The sequence below is a fragment of the Hipposideros armiger genome, unplaced genomic scaffold (genome assembly GCF_001890085.2).
Source record: "Hipposideros armiger isolate ML-2016 unplaced genomic scaffold, ASM189008v1 scaffold_1363, whole genome shotgun sequence".
Lineage (NCBI taxonomy): Eukaryota > Metazoa > Chordata > Mammalia > Chiroptera > Hipposideridae > Hipposideros > Hipposideros armiger.
In genome coordinates this window covers 73,260-91,888 of record NW_017732713.1, presented here as the reverse complement: position 1 = coordinate 91,888, position 18,629 = coordinate 73,260, and the positions used below count along the sequence as shown (strand labels likewise).

Sequence of the window (18,629 nt, the reverse complement as noted above, 5' to 3'; positions counted from 1 at the left end):
CAACCCAGTAATATTGGGCTGTTGGAAAAGTCATAACATTATTTTTCTGTTTTTTGCCGCAAAAATGTGTCATGACTTTTCCAGCAACCCAACAGTAAGTAGGGTGGGTTAGAACAGAACAAGTCAGTAAAGATGGGATTTAAATACAAAGATTTTTTTGTGTGTGTGTGATCTAGAGGGAAAAAAGGAGTTTGTGCCAGATGAATTCAAGCTTCTAAGTAAATTAATTGGACTCATTTCTGAAGTCTTGCATCTGTGACCTATCTCTAGCCACACCTCAGGCCTTCTCCACATGCTATTCTTTTAGCCTTGAACACTGTCCCTATGCATCTTTTCTTCATTTATATAATTCATATTCATGTTACCAAGTTCAGTTTGTGCTTCAGTTACTTTATTCCAATCCTACTTCTAACTTCCAACCCTCTGGGATTCCAAAGCATCCTGGGGTCTCCATATCATAAAATGTATTATACTTGTCATTATTCTCCAGTAGAGTGGGAATCTGATGGCAAGAACTATGTCTTTTAAAACCATATTCCTAGGACTTGAAAGTGTATGGACACTAAATCCACGAATGAGGCAAGACTATCTATTGGGTTGTAACGCAGCATAAGCATAATACAGTTTGTGGTTTAAGGAGAGTAGAACGAGAGTGGAACAGTTCAAGAGTATACTACATGGTCTACAAAGGCAAAGAAAGGGTCCTCAGGTGAAATAGCATAGCTCTGTAATGGCAACATTTACTACAGTCTGACCACTTTTCTCTAAAATGATCACCACAATTGCAAGAGAATTATCCATGTAATAGCTGGCAGTAAGAATTATCCAAGAATAGATGGTGGGAAAATAAAATAGTAGAAGGCCAAACAGTTTCTAAATGGTATCTATTATAAATTTTTGAAAACGCTGAGAGTAGGGTTCAAGGATGGCAGACAGTAAGTAAAGTCAGAACCTGAGTAAAGAACTAGAAAACCTCTTGGTTACGATAAGGGTCAAAAAATACATTAGATGTAAATGAGCAAATGGTATGGGTGGAAAATATTACGTTGTGATCCAAGAATGAAATTTTATAGTTTTCCATTTTTATGAGGCAACAGTTTCGAGTGATAATGAGGTCCAAAATACGGACGAAAGTCAAGTGGGGATAGAGGACTGAAAATAAGAAAGTACAATGCCAGGCTGTTAGATGGCAGCTGATCGCGTTGAACCGGAGGGCATGGCAGAGAAGGATTTCAAAAAGGCAGAAGAATGTTTTGGAGGTAGAAAAGTCTGACCTGTGGAATGACATGGACTTTAAAGGAGGAGAGGTTGTTCAAATGAAAGGTAGGAAAAAAAGGTTTTCAGAACTAAGAGGATGGAAGTCCCTTCATTACCTGGCAGAGTTGGAAAGGATGATTTGTTAGCAGGAGAAAGTTAAGTTACAATTAGTTAGAAAAGGCAGAAAGAGTTTAGAGATACACTTGAAAGACATAGGGCAGTTCATTTACAATAGATCAAGGGTTCCAAAGATCCAAGGGGAAGAAGTCAGCAGAGTCGCAAACTGGAATAAAGTAGACCTAGAGTTAATACTTGCTATATGCCAGTATTATATTCTCATTTAATCAACAATAACCTTACATGATAGGTGGTTATCATCTCTATTTCAATGTAAAAGTTGAGGTTCAGATGAGTAGAGTAACTTTCTCAGTTTCATAGCAATTCAGTGGCAAAACTGGCACATGAACCTCAATGGGATGTACTCTAAAAGCCCACGCTCCTGGATCACGCCACTATTCCTTTATATTTGCATAAAGCTTTTCCCCTTTCAGAAGACAATCTGTAAATTAAAGCATCTAGAAAATCAAGTTATTATTATTTACCAGATGCTAGTTGATTCACTGTAGCCCACTACAGCGTGACAGCCTAATGCTTTAGCATGTGATTTTATTTCTTGTCTGATTTCTGCCCACCACGCATCTCGAGTTTCTGGTTCATCTGAAAAATAAATTTTAAATCAGTTCACTAGTCAATAGCACATTGTCTACATGAACAAGAAATGCTTAAAATAAATATACTCTGGAAGGCAAATGATTACTGTTCTACAACAGATTTTAAAACTTCATGTCTTTAAAAGGCCACTTCTCCAAAATTTAATGCTACTTCTCAAAACATTTAACATTTTAAACTTAATTGCTAGAAAATAAACCACCTAGTTCTATTTGTGTTATTACTTTAAGGGACATCTATAATATAGGAATGTATTTTATTAGACACAACTTAAAATGTAGACCCAGTCGTTCCAGATTCTAATCTGAAATTGAGAGGACATCCTATATCTCACCTCACTGAGAGAACACTTTATGAGTCATATCCATAAATTTGATATAAATTCTGATTTCATTTCCTGCTACCTATTTTTTATAACCCACTATATTCTGGGTTCTTTCCAAGGCAAAGAAAGAGTGGTCGATATTAAAAAAGAGAAAGCCATCTGTAGCTTTCATTCTAAAGAGATGTGGGTTCTAAAGCAAAGAGACAAGAAATAAAAGGACTAGCCAATTCAAAATAAAGAAAACAAATACATTTAAAAGATTCATACAAATAATTTGGTTAATGTATATAGGGGCAAATTTCAGACTGAACACCATAATTCCATGTACGGGTGTGTAATTAAAATGCCTTAGAATCACAGAATTGTATTTTATTATCGTAGAGTTCAATATTGCTTGTAATGGAGCATTACAAATGGGGCATCTGTCACACATACTTCTTAATCACTCGCTCTTAGCTGCAAACTATTGGTGAATAGCATCTGAAAATTACAGTAACTTTTTATATACAAAGATGTTAAAAACAGAAAGGTCTATAATCAGCATATCCTAATTTGTTCTTTTTGTGGCCAATTCCATTTGGAAACAATTTGAGACAGAAAAAAACCTCAAAGAACTCTAAATAGGATGCTAAGCTTTTACTGTAAATCTTCCACATAAAAGGCACTATTAAAACTGAACATCAAACAATCCCAAAACTTTTTTTAGAATTTCATTATATATCTAGTTTTCAAAATGTTTTGCAAAACAAGTAGAATAAGTAGAATTATACTCACTAGTAAAATACTGAAGACAGCAAAGTAAAGAAAGGTTAAAAGGCTTATAGTTCACATGCCTATGATGTAATTTTGGTTCCTCCACAGGGAGGATCAACAAAAAAGAGAAATGAGGAGATAAAAGCCAGAACTACAAATGACGCCAGCCAGTTCTTCAATTAAAGTTTTGGATCCAAGACAGAGTTACCCTAAAACTTCCTTTCAGAAGAAAAGAAAGAAATGCAGACTACAGGAAACTGAGGAAAAGATCAAAGTAGGAGACAAAATAAAGAAGGAAGAGAAATAGAAAAGACTACAATATGGTGTTAGCTATCAATATTATGAAGTCAGAAACGGGTGAGGCAATTAGGGGGCCCTGTTTTGCACATACGCTAGTATGTTAAAAAATTTCTTCATATTCCTAACTAAAATTGCAGACGTTAACAGCATAAATAGACCTTCAAATCCATTCTCTTTTTCTTTTAATCTAGACATACATGTTTCTAGACCAATTTGGACATCTATTTAACAACATCTTTTCCTAATAGGGAATTTTTAGGTTGTAAAACAAACTATTATTCAAGAAGTTGCTCAAATTATCAAATTATTTGATGCTTTGAAAATAGATATCATAAATAATGGAAATAGTCATCAGTTTAGAAAACAGCTATTTTTCTGAAAAACGATGTAAAGTCATAACTTTTCTCAAATGCACTAGTAGGGTCTGCTATTTACTTTTTTAAATGATTCTGGAAGTTTAAAATATTATTTGCTAAAACAGACAATTGTATACTCTTTTTATAAAAATAGATTTTCTCACATTAGGTGTGCCTACATCTGTGCCACAAGTAATACGTTGTAGCTTTTCTGTTTTAAAAATGAATTTTACAATAAGTGATCCATAACATTATTTTCAAATTAACGAAAAATGGAGGAAGCCACTTAGTTTAAGTTCAAGGTATATTTATTTTTAAATGGCCAGCATGTCTCAACTGAAATGTATGTAATAGTAATTATTATGAGATACATGTAATCACATAGAATACAAAGTTTATTTACATCAAACTTACCTTGGTATAACACATAAAAATAATCAGATAATCAAATCAAACACTATGGAAAAAATAGGTGGCTGATTAAAGAAAAAAAAGCTGAATGCAGCACAGTGGAGCATTCGTATTCTTCTGACAAGGTCACAAGCAGCCTTTATTTTGACACACGAGCCACACAGTTGCACATGGGGATGCCGCTGTTGTATTTATTTACAGGTTTAATAAAAGCTGAGTTACATAACATGGGAGCTAAGGAAGCAAATGGCATATGTCCACACTCCAAGAACTTTTTAAATTTGGTATTCGCTAAAGCAAAAGCTCAAGAACGAAGGGTTTTGCAAAGCAGATTCAGCAGACAGGAGCCAGAAACAGTGGATATTTTGGCGCATGCTTGGATCAGGTGACAGTACAGACTGAAAACTATGGCAGCTCACTGAAATGGTTACAGAAAGTAATGGCCCTAGGTTCTAGGTGAAAGCAAGGCAAGCATACAGTAGGGAGCACTTCATCACAGACTAGTCATTGGATTAACAATAATTATCTACAACTGAGCAAAAAGCCTGAAGGATGAATTTTTTTGGCTATTTAATTTAGGGGTTGTGTAATTAAAATAAAATTAATGTTAATCAATTTATTTAATATCAAAACAACTAAATTTATCTTCAACATTGATATCATATTTATGCCAGAGATGAGCTGGAGAATTTTCAAATAGTAATTTTATGATTCACCCTAACTTATTACAACTGAAAATTCAGAAATGATCATAGTAGTTAATCCCTATAATGGAATTTTAAAAGCTTAAAAATTGCATACTACATTCTTAAAGGATTCACACTAGTGAAATTGAATTCTTTTATTCACCCTATGTAAGTCAAAACTGAGGCTCTACCCTACTTATATAAAAGGCAAAACAAAGAATCTGGTTTAAAATTTTATAGCAGCCATACATGAAACTAGTGAAAATTTAGCCATTTGGAGGATATACACCTGAGACGTGAGCGTCACAATTGATAACATTTCAGAGATGTTAAGAAAACAATACTTTCACTTTAAATACCATGCTCCTCCCAAATCTACAGAATTATTTGTAATTATAAAGATGTTGTTTTAGGAGATATTAAAGTTCATTTATTATACAAACTATATTTCAATGCTATTTTATGTTTTTCTTCTACGGGTCAAAACTCTTCATAGATAATATCACAAATCTTTTAATATATCCTTTTAATTGTAGGCATGAACTGAGCTCTAGATTAGTGCCTCACTGATGCCTCTTTTAGGGGCAATACTTGCACACTTGGGTTGACATCACAATTAATTTATTTTACTACTGTTACTTTTCTAGAGCATGGCCAGAGCTTGATATCTTGCCATCCTTTTAGCATTTTATCTTGTTTCTGAAATGCAGGTGAAACTGGTCAAGATTCCTAAAACAATAGTAACAGCTTATCGTATTTCAGCAAGTAAAGAAGTGAACAACTCAATGTAATATGCCTTTATATTATTATAAACTCAATCCCTTTGAGGTTTTAGGTAACCCGCAATCGCAACTAAAAAACACTGACTACCTGAATTGTTCAACTCAGTTCTATTTTACATAGCTCTGGAAGAAAATAACTCTGCCCTTGAGAATCTTTTAATCTGGTTGAAAGAAAGAAGGAAATGGACAGTTATTCAATCTAATTTTGAAATGAACAAGAGGGGATAAATTGTTAGGCAGAATCAAATTAAGGCCTGTAATACAATGATATTCTAACATGTTGACAGCATAAAAAGCTACATTCTCCAATACCTGAAAGTAATATTCTAACCCGAAACAATCTTTGAAGAAGATAGACTTCCCCTAATGAAATAGAAATTAGAGAGTTCAGGTTCAAAGGAGTCTACAACCTCAAACTGGGTGGGGATTCAGTATCAGACCAGAAAGAAGAGCCTTGTTACAGAGAGAGGGATGTGCAAATTCAAAGCACACAAGGTTCAGTAATTTGGGATGTGAGGATGGTAGCTGGGATATAATCCATGTTGGACCAAACTGGAGTTCTTTACTATTTGTAAAAAAATCCAGATATGTAATCTTCTCCTTTTTTGTGATATTTCACCCTTTATATATAATGTAACTGGACATTAGTTACATTATATATAGAGAACACTATATTTCATTTACATGTTACATTATAATAATGTAATGAATATCCAGTTACATTTTATATATACAAAGAGTAAAATTTCACAATTAAGGGAGATTACATATCGGATTTTTTTATAGATAGTAAAGAATGGGTAGTAATGAATATCTAGTTACATTATATAGAGAGAACATTACATATACATTTATGTTACTTTATATATAAAAATAGTTCACACGGCCTACATGCTATATTTATGCCTTCTGTAATTGTGCATATCTACCTCCTGAAAACCTTATTAAAACACTAAAAGCTAAAAGCTTCTTAAGTACTTTAGGCTTAGTTTTCACATCTGCTTGTGTGTACCTCTCAGATTTAGTATAAAGAGTAATTGCCAAGATCATCAGTAGAATTCAAATGCCAAGAAAGCCTATCACCTATCTCCATTTAACTAACACACACACACGCACACACAGTGAAATAGTGTAAAAAACAGCCTAGACTATTGTGTAAACAGGATGTCTGCCTGACTGAACAATGGCGTTCTCAATCCTCAACACTGACTGCTCCAGACATGGCTGGCACTCCATGAATATCCACTGAATAAAAAAGGCTTCTACTTAAAACTGAAAAACAAATTTTTTGGATGATCAGACTGACATGTATATTCCATAAATATTTCCTTAAACATCTCCTGACTCACAGTATGAGTACTTTTCAAACAATTATATAACTATATTTCCTCTTGTCACTTCCTGAAAAAATATCTAAATTGACATTCATCCAATACAAAGACAAAACAATAAATTTTCCCCAACTACACTAAAGACTATTACTAATTAAAGATATTTGTGTGAGCTATTAAAAAATACTTTGAGTGGTAAATGCAGAAGAAGAAAAAAAGATCATAGCCATCTGAGAAACTACTAACTAGGACTATTAAAATTTACTCAAAGAATTTTTTACAACTCAACTTTCAAATATACTTGAATGCAGGGTAATCATGATCTGTCTTTCTCTTACTCTCAGCTAAAAATCACCAAAAGCCTGTTACCCTCACCACATTCTACTAATTACCAAGCCTTGCTGACTTTACATCCTAAATATTTTGGAAATTTATGGTGAAGAGTGTAGGTCCTGAAGCCAGAGCAGTAAGGTTCAATCGTGGCTCAGCCACTTAGAATTTGACCTTGGAAAACTCTGTTTCAGTTTGCTCATCTACAAAACGGGAACAGTGCCTACCTCAGGTTTGTGTTTTGAGGATTAAATGACCTCCTACCATAAAGAACTTCGAAGAAAGAGTACCTGGTACACAGTAAGTGTGCTATAAACTTTAGCTCTCCTGTTACCACCAAACCCTCGGTCACTTACCTGGCCAGACCTATTGTGCTCTGCTAACTTATTTCCCTGTCTCTAGTCTTGCAGCTTTTAAGTCCCTTGTCCATCCTAGTCAATGATCCAACACAAATGTGACCACTGGCCACTCTGTCTTATTCTTTCCTGTGCACCCCCTGTTGCTGGCATGTCACACATACAGTTTGCAAATGCTGCATCTTCCTTCCTAGCAGCAAGATGCCTCTTGTCTTTCTCAAAGTCTGTTACTAAGCCAGAAACATAAGAAGCAAGTAATATTTTTTAAATACATAGTAAGTACTAATGTAAATAAGTAATAATGTCTAAATAAATATTCAAATATTGAGTTCCTTTCCTTCTGCTCTATAAAAATACAGAGGGTGCCCAAAAAACGTATACACATTTTAAGAAAGAAAAAAACTATATTAAAATTACACTGATGGTAACCACTTTGAGCACCTCTTATAATTGCAGAAATCAAACGTGCCTTGTATTCATCTTTTGTTATCGATATATATTGAGTATTACAATTTTAATTACAATTTTAGTTTGTAGTTAACACAAACTAAGATAGCAAAGCAGGAGAGAAGGCAACAGAAAAAAAAGCTAAACTAACATTTTATATAACATTTTATACTTAATGGCAAACAACTTAATAAGTATGAAGTAACTAACATCATCAAACGAGTAGTGGCTAGGGTATTATTTTGCAAATGCTGCAAGTTTCAGAATTACATTCAAAGGAAATACATTAACATGGCCCAAATACACTGTCAGAAATATAAATCTATGTATGTGAATCTCCTATATACCCCTTAAAAACTGAGCTCAAGAATTACCACCTCTAGAAGCTTCCCTGACACACAGAGTTAACCATGCCTTAACACTGTATCTTATATCACACCATACCAGTGACTCATTAAACCATTTACGTATTTTTCTATCATCCCAGAATATGAGCTTCGTGAAAACAGGAGGACTGGCGTCTTTGCACATCTATTATCTAGCAAATTGCAGGGCACAAAATAAATTCTAGTAAACTTTTGCATATCATATTTCATGAAATATTGTGTAATATGAAATGTTTTCCTATATCTTTCCACATTTTCATGTCTGTGAAATAAGAATGTCTAACAATTAATAAGTATATTTAATGTGGTGGTGTTTCTTTCTCTTTGCGCTTGGGAGGCTATTATTAAATTGATGATACATTATATAATACATGGGATTAGAGAATCCAGGAAATACAGTGTGGATGAACAATTTCTAGCATTAATAAAAACTCTATCAACAATTTTCTTACTGACACAGTCAATTCTTGGTTCTCTATGGTAATACAGGACAGCAGTATTCCCTAATTACAGAGAAGAATACATAAATAATTTTAATATATTTATCAGATATATCACATTTTTTTTCATGATCTTCAAGTTATTTTTCCTAAACTACTATCAAAATCTGCCTGATTTCTGAATAGGTACCATTACCATAATGATTCTAATACCTCAATCAAAACCATAGAACTATGAGGACAGTAACTGACAGTCATCTTGTCTGTTCTTTTAATATTCTATAATTTATACCTAACTTTTTTTAATCACACACTCAACTACCTGACTTGTTTTAAATGATGGCAAGATATACTGCTTCTTCGACCATGTTTCTCCTTGCCAAATGCTATAGTTCTGCTTACCCGAGAAAAAAGCCTTTAATGTGTCTATAAGATTTAACTTTTGCCTCTTCACTTCCCAGGACTGTTCTATCATCTGACTAATACACATCTCACCCTAAATATCTTTGCCCTGACAAGGTTTCAGCTCCTTTAATTTTTAATTAGTCTGCTCTCAATGTCCCTTTCTTACATAATAAACCTTTTTCTCTTGCCACTACACTTAATCTGCCTAACGTTTATAAGATATATTCTCATTTTTATTAAACCAATCCAGCAGGGTATTTTTAACTTCTTACTAAAAACCAAATATACAGCATTACAGTAAAAATGATTGTTTTAATTCTAATCAATGTGAGAATACGCTGTCAAAAACTTAGATCGGAAACAGAGGTAATTTCCCTAAAGATTTACCAACTGTTGTCCGTCTAAATCTGCAAGGATTGGACCAGATCAGATTATTTCCTCGACTAAATTAGGTAAATCTGCATGATAAACATGAGTTACTTCACAGTCAAACATGTGTTACTTACATCAGAACTTACATCCTGTACTCCTAAGAACAAAAATGGTTTACAATATTGAAAAGATTATGGGATATTATCTTAAATGCTAAGCTTCTCTGGGTGTTTTTGTTTTTCTGTAAATATATTTTCTGACACAAAGAACTGGAAAAGGTTCTTTACCAAAATAACAGCTTCTGATTCTGAATCAAGATGGTTCTATAATTTAATTTTAATATATAAATGACATAAAAATTTGGATATTTGTATTACTAAGAGAATATGTATTTACCAAAAAGAAAAATGAAATGGCTTTGCCTCTAAAACACATCATCAGCGTAAAGTCACCTTAGTTTAGTTTATTTAAAAGTACAAACAGTATCCATATGTAAAATTACTTTTAAAAAATTTATATTCTCACATGGAAGGGGAAGGAGGAAAGCTTATGATAGCTGTTAATCCCCCTAAAACTGTTCTTACTTACCAAATTTTGGAACACTTCTAGAATTACATATAAAAATGGTAACAGTTATACTTTTATAGTATTTATAGAACACTAAATATATTATATCCAAATCTAAAATGAAGTTTAGACATACCTAATATTATCAAGCTAGTCATTTAATAATTACATTTAACAATTAATATTTCCTTAATCATAAGGTTAATGCCTGTGCCATTTACCTGATATGAAAAAAGTGTCCAAGATGTAATAAATATAACTTAAAATTATTGTTCTGAAAGTTAATCACCTAACAAAAGCCATTCATAATTTATAGTATTTCTATGGTTTTAATTCATTTTAGTTAACACATTTTTATATTTGCATGTCATTGGAAATTACAAGAGTTATAACATATGTAATGAAAAATGTATTATATAACTAAATTGACATTAATCCTATTTAATCTAAAACATTTCTAAAAACTTCACTGAGCTGCCATAATTTTTGTCAGCATATGTAGTACTGAATGACCATTAAAATACCTGAATTGAAACTATTCCAGTCTAGCAGTTTGTAAGATCTTGTGTTACCCATAATTCCGACAAAGGCTGAGTTCAAAACAGCAAATTAGTAGATCAGTTTTAGGTGCAGAATAGTAGGGAAAAAAATCAAGAAACACTACAAACAAGAACACAATTGACAACACCACTCGACAGGAACTGGAAAGACACAGATAGCAGAGTTAATAAGAAGTAGAAATAGAAAGAGTAGAAGGAGCATGCTATCATAATCTAACATTAACTAAAGTCTAATTATTTAAGATAATTTCCTTGATTTTAAAAACCACTCCGTTCTTTCCTTTGTTATATGATCTTGTTTGCTTAATATTTAATAGAAGAGAAAATTATAAAAGAAATAACTCCAAAGTGATAACCCATAGAATTAAGCAGGTGGTAATGGTTTTAAAATAAGATTTCTTCCTTCTACCCTTAGTGTGAAATGCAAATTTCCTATGTTCACTAGTCAAAAAATAACTCCAAGATTCATTTGAGAGTGCAAATACAGCACTTTTAACATTAGCACATGAATCTCAATCCACCCTAAGTTTCTCTCGGCAGAGTAACTAACTCAGTGTCATAAAATTAATACATCATCATTATGGTAGATGCTAATCTAGAGTTTTGTTTTAACATTCAGCTTTTTTCAACAAATGAAAATGTTTTCATAAATATTTAAAGGGCTGGAAGATTAATAAAATGTTCTTAAGAAAATGTTCCTTTTTAACGCATAATACATATATAAAGCAACACAAAGAATGTGATATTTAAATCAAAATAATGTAATATTGGAACCGTTAGAATATATAATTGATTTGTATTTAACTGAAAATAAAACAAAATTAAAATATAACTTATATACCATTAAAAGCATTTATATATATATATATATATATATATATACACATATATATATATATAAATGATCATTTGGAAAACAATCCATCAGTAACTGAGGATTTCTATGTGTGAATTGAAAAAATATTCTGAAAGGGAAGGAAAGGAAGAGAATGGATGATCTGGTAATTACAATGCACAAAATGTATTCTTTAATAAGGATTCCTTATTTTATTCCCTGGGCCGGAATTCTTACATTTCTTACATAGCTAGAATAACTGGCAAGTATGATAAATTCCACAAAACAGTTTTTTTAAAAAAAGGTAATACGATTTTAAATATAGCTTTCTACTTAAGCTTATTTATGTGACCTCCCAGACTCTACAGCTTACTCAGAGTACCTGGAAGGAACAATAAAATCAAAATGTTTTCAGTAAACTGGAGACATCACCAATAATTGAATATATTCCTGAAACAATTTTTGAAGTTGTTCTATCAATGGATGCCATCTATCAAAATATTTGAGTCAGTGGTCCATAGAAACACAAGTCACAGTTAATGTCAGATATCTTAACCCAGTATTTCCTTTTACTTTCCAAATCATTCAAGTTCCTAAACACAAAGATATGGAAGTAGTCTTCAAGGTCTCAATACATTTAACTGGCATCAGTCTAAATTTGCCTTGAATTACTGCAGAATATACAAATACTACATGAAGAAAAGATCTTAAATTGACCAGAAAAATAAAAAGGGGAAAAAAATAATAAACTATAGAAGAAAGAGAAGGCTGATGCTTAAAAGATGTACTTGGTCAGCTTTAGAGTCAAATAATCCTAGCTTTTCTGAAATCTTGTTCAGGGTCTAGAAAAATTCTATTCTGTTTTTCTTTTATTACTAACTCAAATGACATCAAACCACAGGGCAGACGTTAAATTTTTTTTTCTAATTTAAAAGAATACTCAAAATCATTATCTGCAATGTTCTGCATGCAATAATCTCAAAGTAATTTACACTTTTTATAGCTGTCTGTATAAGCCTCAGGAAGAGGTTATCAGAAGTAACAATTTCAAATTTTCAAAAATATACATGTACATATGCCAAATAAAAATGCTAATATAACATCAGGTTTAAAGCATGTCATTAAAATCATAAGTGACTCGAGCAAGTTATTGGGCATCTCATCCATCAGAGATGAAAGAACATATTCCATACAAAAAGTTCCTACCACAATTATCACGCTTATTTTAGATTTAGAAAAATCATCAAAGCATTTCTAATCCAAGGGCCCGAAATTACTGAGACTTTGATGCTTATTTTATAATCATGGGCCCATGTTTTAAAGAAGGGAGCAACTTACTATTCTTATTTGTTCACTTATATACAGATCAAAGAACTACATAAAAGAAAACGAGGAGCCAGACAGTTGTTTTTTTTTTAATTCTTAAATACTCTACACAATGTTTACAATTACGTTTTAAAAGAATACTTCTTTTAGGAATAAGGAAGTGACTCAAATAATCTATACTTATTGCTAGTAAAAAGAATTAACACCTTAGGTTAATGGCCACAATGGTCAAATTGTAAAATTTGTTAGCTACCTAGGTCAAAGAAAATAGGTGGCTAAAAGTTACTTAAGGATTCCCTCAAAGTGATACATTGGCCAAAAATGAATCAAGATTTGTTTGCTTGTTTTGTATAAAAAAGGAACTAAATTATACTTCTACTTAGTTTGATTATTTTTAATTAAGGTTACTGCAAATATTTTAAAGCAACATGTATCAGTTTATATTCTTTTTCATTTCTCTTTTAGATAGATTTGACTTAAAACAATTATAAAAATCTCTTTTAATAATCATAATCTAAGCAAATAAAACATTGAAAACAAACTTTTAAAAGACATACCAGGATTGTGGATACGATCCAAAAGCTTCACAGAACGTGCACTAACAACACCCCCAACATGCACAAGAAATCCAGGAGGAAACGCCGTCAAGGTAAAAAATGGAAATTCCTAGTAGAAAGAATAGGGGAAAAATACAACTGACCGTGTGTAAAGTACTAAAGATTTGCTTGTTATAAAGCTTGTCATAAGGAAGTGAATTCTATCCCTTAACAATAGGCTACCAATTATACATTACACATGCTTTGTAATTAAGTTTGCTGAGATGTTTAGAGCTCTGAATCCATTTACCCACATATATCACGTCATACAGAATCCAAGCGCTCCTTATATCAATTCTCAATGAGAAAAATGTTCTTGAGTTCCAATTTGAGATATCTGAACACACATTTCCTTCCTCTCAATCTCCCTCTGATGCAACTTCAGAATGAGACGAGGAGATTCCCCTGACCCGTTTACCCCATGTCTACTTCTCAGTGAGGTAGACGCCCCCTCATATACACACCCAATTCCAGACTCTGAAGGCCTAGGGCAACTGATCTACAAGAATGTGGAACAGAGGGAGGGAGAGTGAGAAGGCAAGCCTTGTGGGTTAAGAGGCACGTAGAAAGGTGAAGATAAGGGAAATAACAAATTGAGGTGGGTAGAGAATCGATATGTGAGATTATTTACACTATCAACATCAAGGCAGTAGGAGAAAATGTAAGTTCATAAATATATATTAAGGAAAGGGGGGAGGTATGTAGGTGACAGCTGGGTAAGAAATACAATTCCACATGTTCTTCCAATCTTGTCAATTTAGAGACAAAGAGAAGCATGCAAGAGAGAAATGGCAGAGAAAGGAAATCCAATGGAATAGTACCCAGGATAAAGGGGAGCGCCTACAGCTGCCCAATGTGAGCCCGCTCACCTCTCGCAAACTGGATGCGGGTCAGGGAAACCAAGTATGCATCTGACCTGTCGGGCTACAAGATTAATGTAGCTCACTTACCCAGAAGTCACTTACCAGTAGCCTCAGTTCTTCAGAATCTAACTAAGAACTGGAAAATCAACAAAATAGGGCTCTCAGCGGTAAAAAGAACTGTTACAGTTCCAAGTACTAAAGTTTATATACTTTATTCATAAGAGATCCCCACAGATCATATTCATAGACTGGCATAAAGTAATTATAAATATGTAACTTTAGGGGCATATTCTAAAATCTATCAGTATCTTTTTTTTTTTCTAGACCACAGTAGAATGCAGTAAATAAAAGACAGAAGATAAAGAGCTACAGAATCTACTAGAAGCAGGTACATGAAAAGCAGCAAGATTACTGACTAGAGAATACGCACTTAAAGCACAGAGAATATGAACTCCCAAAACATAATTCACAAAGCATTGCCACTCGGAGTCATTCAGCACCAAGGCACACAGTCCTGCATACCTCAGCGACCCATAATGACACAGTATAAAATATATACGTGTATGTGTGTAAACACATACACACATACACGTTTAGAAATTCTGCTAGAATTTAAAAATCATCTTTCAATTAACAAGGGTAAGAATATGTAGACTATGTAAAAAAAAATAAAATAAAATAAAACAGTCTGTGGAAGTGGGTAGGTTTGGCCCAGCTGATAGGCAAAGGAGAAGGAAGAGAAGGGAGAAAACGGAAGGGAAATTTCACTTAAATGTTATTATAAAATGTTTAGTCAAAATGCTTCCTTATTGTCATCTGAATTTTTTTAATGTAAGCTTTAAATGAGAAATGTACAGATAAGCTTATATTATTAGAAATTTGAGTATTTTACTTAATAAGTTAAATCTATTTTTTTTCAATTTTAAGAACACTGAAGTTTTAAAATGTCCTCAAAACATTGAGGCATAGTATAAAAATGCACTTCACATTTACTCTTCATACCTAAACATTTCAAATATCCTGGACAAAAGACACTGAAAATAAAATTTCTGTAAGCTAAATGGAAATTAGTACTTCTTTCTAAAACTGAGAAATAAATTGGGTAAATTCACATATTGAAAAACATCTGCATATAAGATTTTAGATTAAGTATGAAAAAAATAAACCTAAATGATTTCTCTATTTGGGATTCTTTGACGCTTATCTCCAAATTTCAGAAGATGAGGTAAAGCGACAAGAGGGACAGCGTCACACTACAGTGATCACAGCAGAAAAAGGAGAATGGCTGCCTAAACAGGCAGAGGCCCACTCTGCTATCTATCCCTCTGTACTCCATGTCCCCAGTTCCTCCCAGCAGCACTTCCACTCACTTTAACACAAAAAAATGTAACCTAGAGTAAATAAAAATGGCACTGTTATTTAACCCAAACTACGTCTCCAGACAACCTTCTCAGACCAGCTACTGCTGATCCCTACAGCTGACTGATTACAGACCCATCGCTCCCACCATCACCAGCGACTACTATGGAGTGCTCCCAATACGCCAGCCCTGTGCAAAGCATCTTAAAACTATGCTTCATAATCTTTCCCTTACCCTAAGAGGGAGGTACTATCATCTCCATGTTTTAGGTGAAAAACTGAGTTCAAGGCAGCCTAGACTCTGAGTAAATCTTATCAGCTGGCTTCTTGTCATTTCTGGTTAAAACACTAAGTTAAAGAGTTGATTTTAATCTCTAGTCTATTATTATACCTGATGAATTTATAGGTTCTCTTCCATTGAAAAGGAATGCAAGTAGTTGTTATTTCATCTTTTTTTTTTAATGCTAGTATCAAATAGAGCTTGTAAAAGAAAATTCTGTAAATGCTTATAACTTCCAAATCAGACATAATGAGAGCTATGAAACTGTGCCTTAAAATAACTGACATGACATAAAATCATGCACTATATTAGTTAAGTAGAAAAAAATGAGCCTCAGTGCTATTAAATTAAAAAAAAAAAACTTTGCATTACGAAAAGAAAAAAAAGCTGGCAACATTTGTTAAAAGCTTAAATAAAATTTAAATGACCAAGATTAAAACCAGAAAAGCTACCGATACAGGACATAGGCTATATCACACATGTTCAGAAACATACCCGCCTTCTACAGAACCTATGAGGCGATCCTCCCTTAGCAATGAAGTTTATACAAACATAAAACATAAAAAGAGAAAAATCATCCAAAAACTTTAACTCTTCATTCTCCCATTTAACGTATTTAATAAAGCATTACACTTATAATAATGGAAAGAGATATACACACATACTGAACAACTACATTATTTATGTTAATCTGTAGAAATATGGAATCTATGCATTTCTTACCCCTAGGAGATTGGTCAGTGATAAAAATAATCTCAGCAAATAGATATATTAATATACTAAAGAATTATTTTTAATAAAATAAACTAAAATACTTTTCTGAAAAAAATATTATTTCCTTTTAGATAACTTTAATGTAAAATTAGAAATGATTTCATCACTCAATGAATATTTCCAAATACACTATTTCTAATAAAAGACTAGAAAACAAAACAAAAATAGTTATAGAATTATTCCAAATTAAAAGTAATTATTCATAAACAAATTACTTTGCGATACCTTAAATACACACTGGACTTTGAAGTTACAATACCTATACATGACCAAAATCTGTATGGAAATAAGTTATAAGTACATGGAAGCACAATAATAAAATCACATTAACAGTGTTAAGGATAAAGGATCTTGAGTGACCTTACCCTCTGTTCCAATGCTGACTGAGTCTGTTGTCTTAAAAGAGCTTTAAATGGCCCCCCTTCTTTTCCAGCACTACCACTTCCCATTCCTACAGAACAGCAGTACATAAATAACCAAAAAAAAACAGCTATAGAAACAAAGATTAATTGCATTCATCTTTATAAATATCATGAGTTAAAATGATTCAAACATTTAAAGTATTTGGGACAGCAACTAAGCGCATATTTACTCTATTTTAGTCACACAATTTATTTTAGAAGCAGTATGTTAAAGATATACTGATCAGAGCTAGTTTTAGACTTATTTCATTCTAAAAATTACTTTAAAATTATGTTAAGGTGTTGAATTTTTGTATAATATTCATTTTTTAAAGTTGAGTCTTCTAATAAATAATAATCAAGATAATACCAATTGCTTATGCTAACAATTTAAGAATACTAAAATAAGAGAAACATTAAATGTTTGTTTAAAAGTAAATATACAGAGGAAAAGCACTAGCTGTGCTTCCTTAGAATATTCCAAAATTCTCTAAAGAGCATGAATTTTAGGCAATTTTGAAATAGTCAAATCTATTTTCTGATCATTTCCCATTCTTAAACATAACAGTCATGACAAAACAGTATTAATATCCATAGTTTTCCACACTCACTTGCAAAAGTCAACATAAAATTTTTTTAAAAAACTAAAAACCACAAAACATATAATAAACACATCACAAATGTACATAGTTATGGATGGATTATATTGCCCAAGCTCTTAGGTGTATTTTTTAAAGACTTAATTTTAAATTTCTTTGCTACCTGATTTTATTCTTTTGATAATACTAACAGACCAACTATGGTCAAAGAGTTATAGAAAGCAGGGGACAGGTGAGAAGCCATTTCCACTACCGACTAGAGTTAATAGTTCGATCCCACCCTTTCGCACTGAAGATACATACAGTCAGGTTTACTATAATGACTTTAAAAAGGAACTAATTTACTTTCAAATTTTTAGCTGTTCTTGGATAAGGAAACAAGAGTTAGCATGTGTATAGTCCCATTTTTTTTTTTAAAGAAAATTTATTTTTCTTGTAGTAACCTAAACATGATTTTTAGAGACTATACAATACTAAACATAGAAATGAAACTAAGATCTTTATATGCAGCATATTGAAAGCCATAAAATAAAATGTAACTTTGTAGAGATAAATGAAATATCAGAAAATACAGCATAATAATTTGAAAATTAAAGCAATGGACAGAAAAAAAATTGGATAATGAAAGAATATTACCAAAATGAGACTTAAACTGATTCAAACAGAATAATTTATTCATGTAACTGTATGGTTTAGCACTATGATGACACAGGTCCAACGTGAATAGAGTTGGTGTGAAGGGAAAGAAAGTAAAGCATCTAAAACAGAAACTCTAGTAAATGAAAACCTATTAATTATTGGAA

General features: G+C 32.4%; 1 protein-coding gene across 16 annotated transcripts in view; it reads right to left on the bottom strand.

The window, feature by feature from the left end:
* Positions 1-18,629, bottom strand: part of C2CD5 (C2 calcium dependent domain containing 5) — an 81,729-nt gene that overhangs the window by 35,838 nt on the left and 27,262 nt on the right. For 7 of the 16 annotated variants that reach the window (XM_019633633.1, XM_019633638.1, XM_019633641.1 and 4 more), the window contains 5 exons: positions 17,192-17,277; positions 16,548-16,580; positions 13,512-13,620; positions 10,758-10,823; positions 1,860-1,974 (listed from right to left, as the gene is read on the bottom strand). The exons of 1 other annotated variant lie outside the window; for it this stretch is intronic. In XM_019633633.1, the coding sequence (XP_019489178.1) occupies positions 1,860-1,974; positions 10,758-10,823; positions 13,512-13,620; positions 16,548-16,580; positions 17,192-17,277 (409 nt within the window). The remainder of the gene's footprint in view (positions 1-1,859; positions 1,975-10,757; positions 10,824-13,511; positions 13,621-16,547; positions 16,581-17,191; positions 17,278-18,629) is intronic. 8 more of the 16 variants (XM_019633646.1, XM_019633642.1, XM_019633645.1 and 5 more) reach the window with 3 other exon arrangements.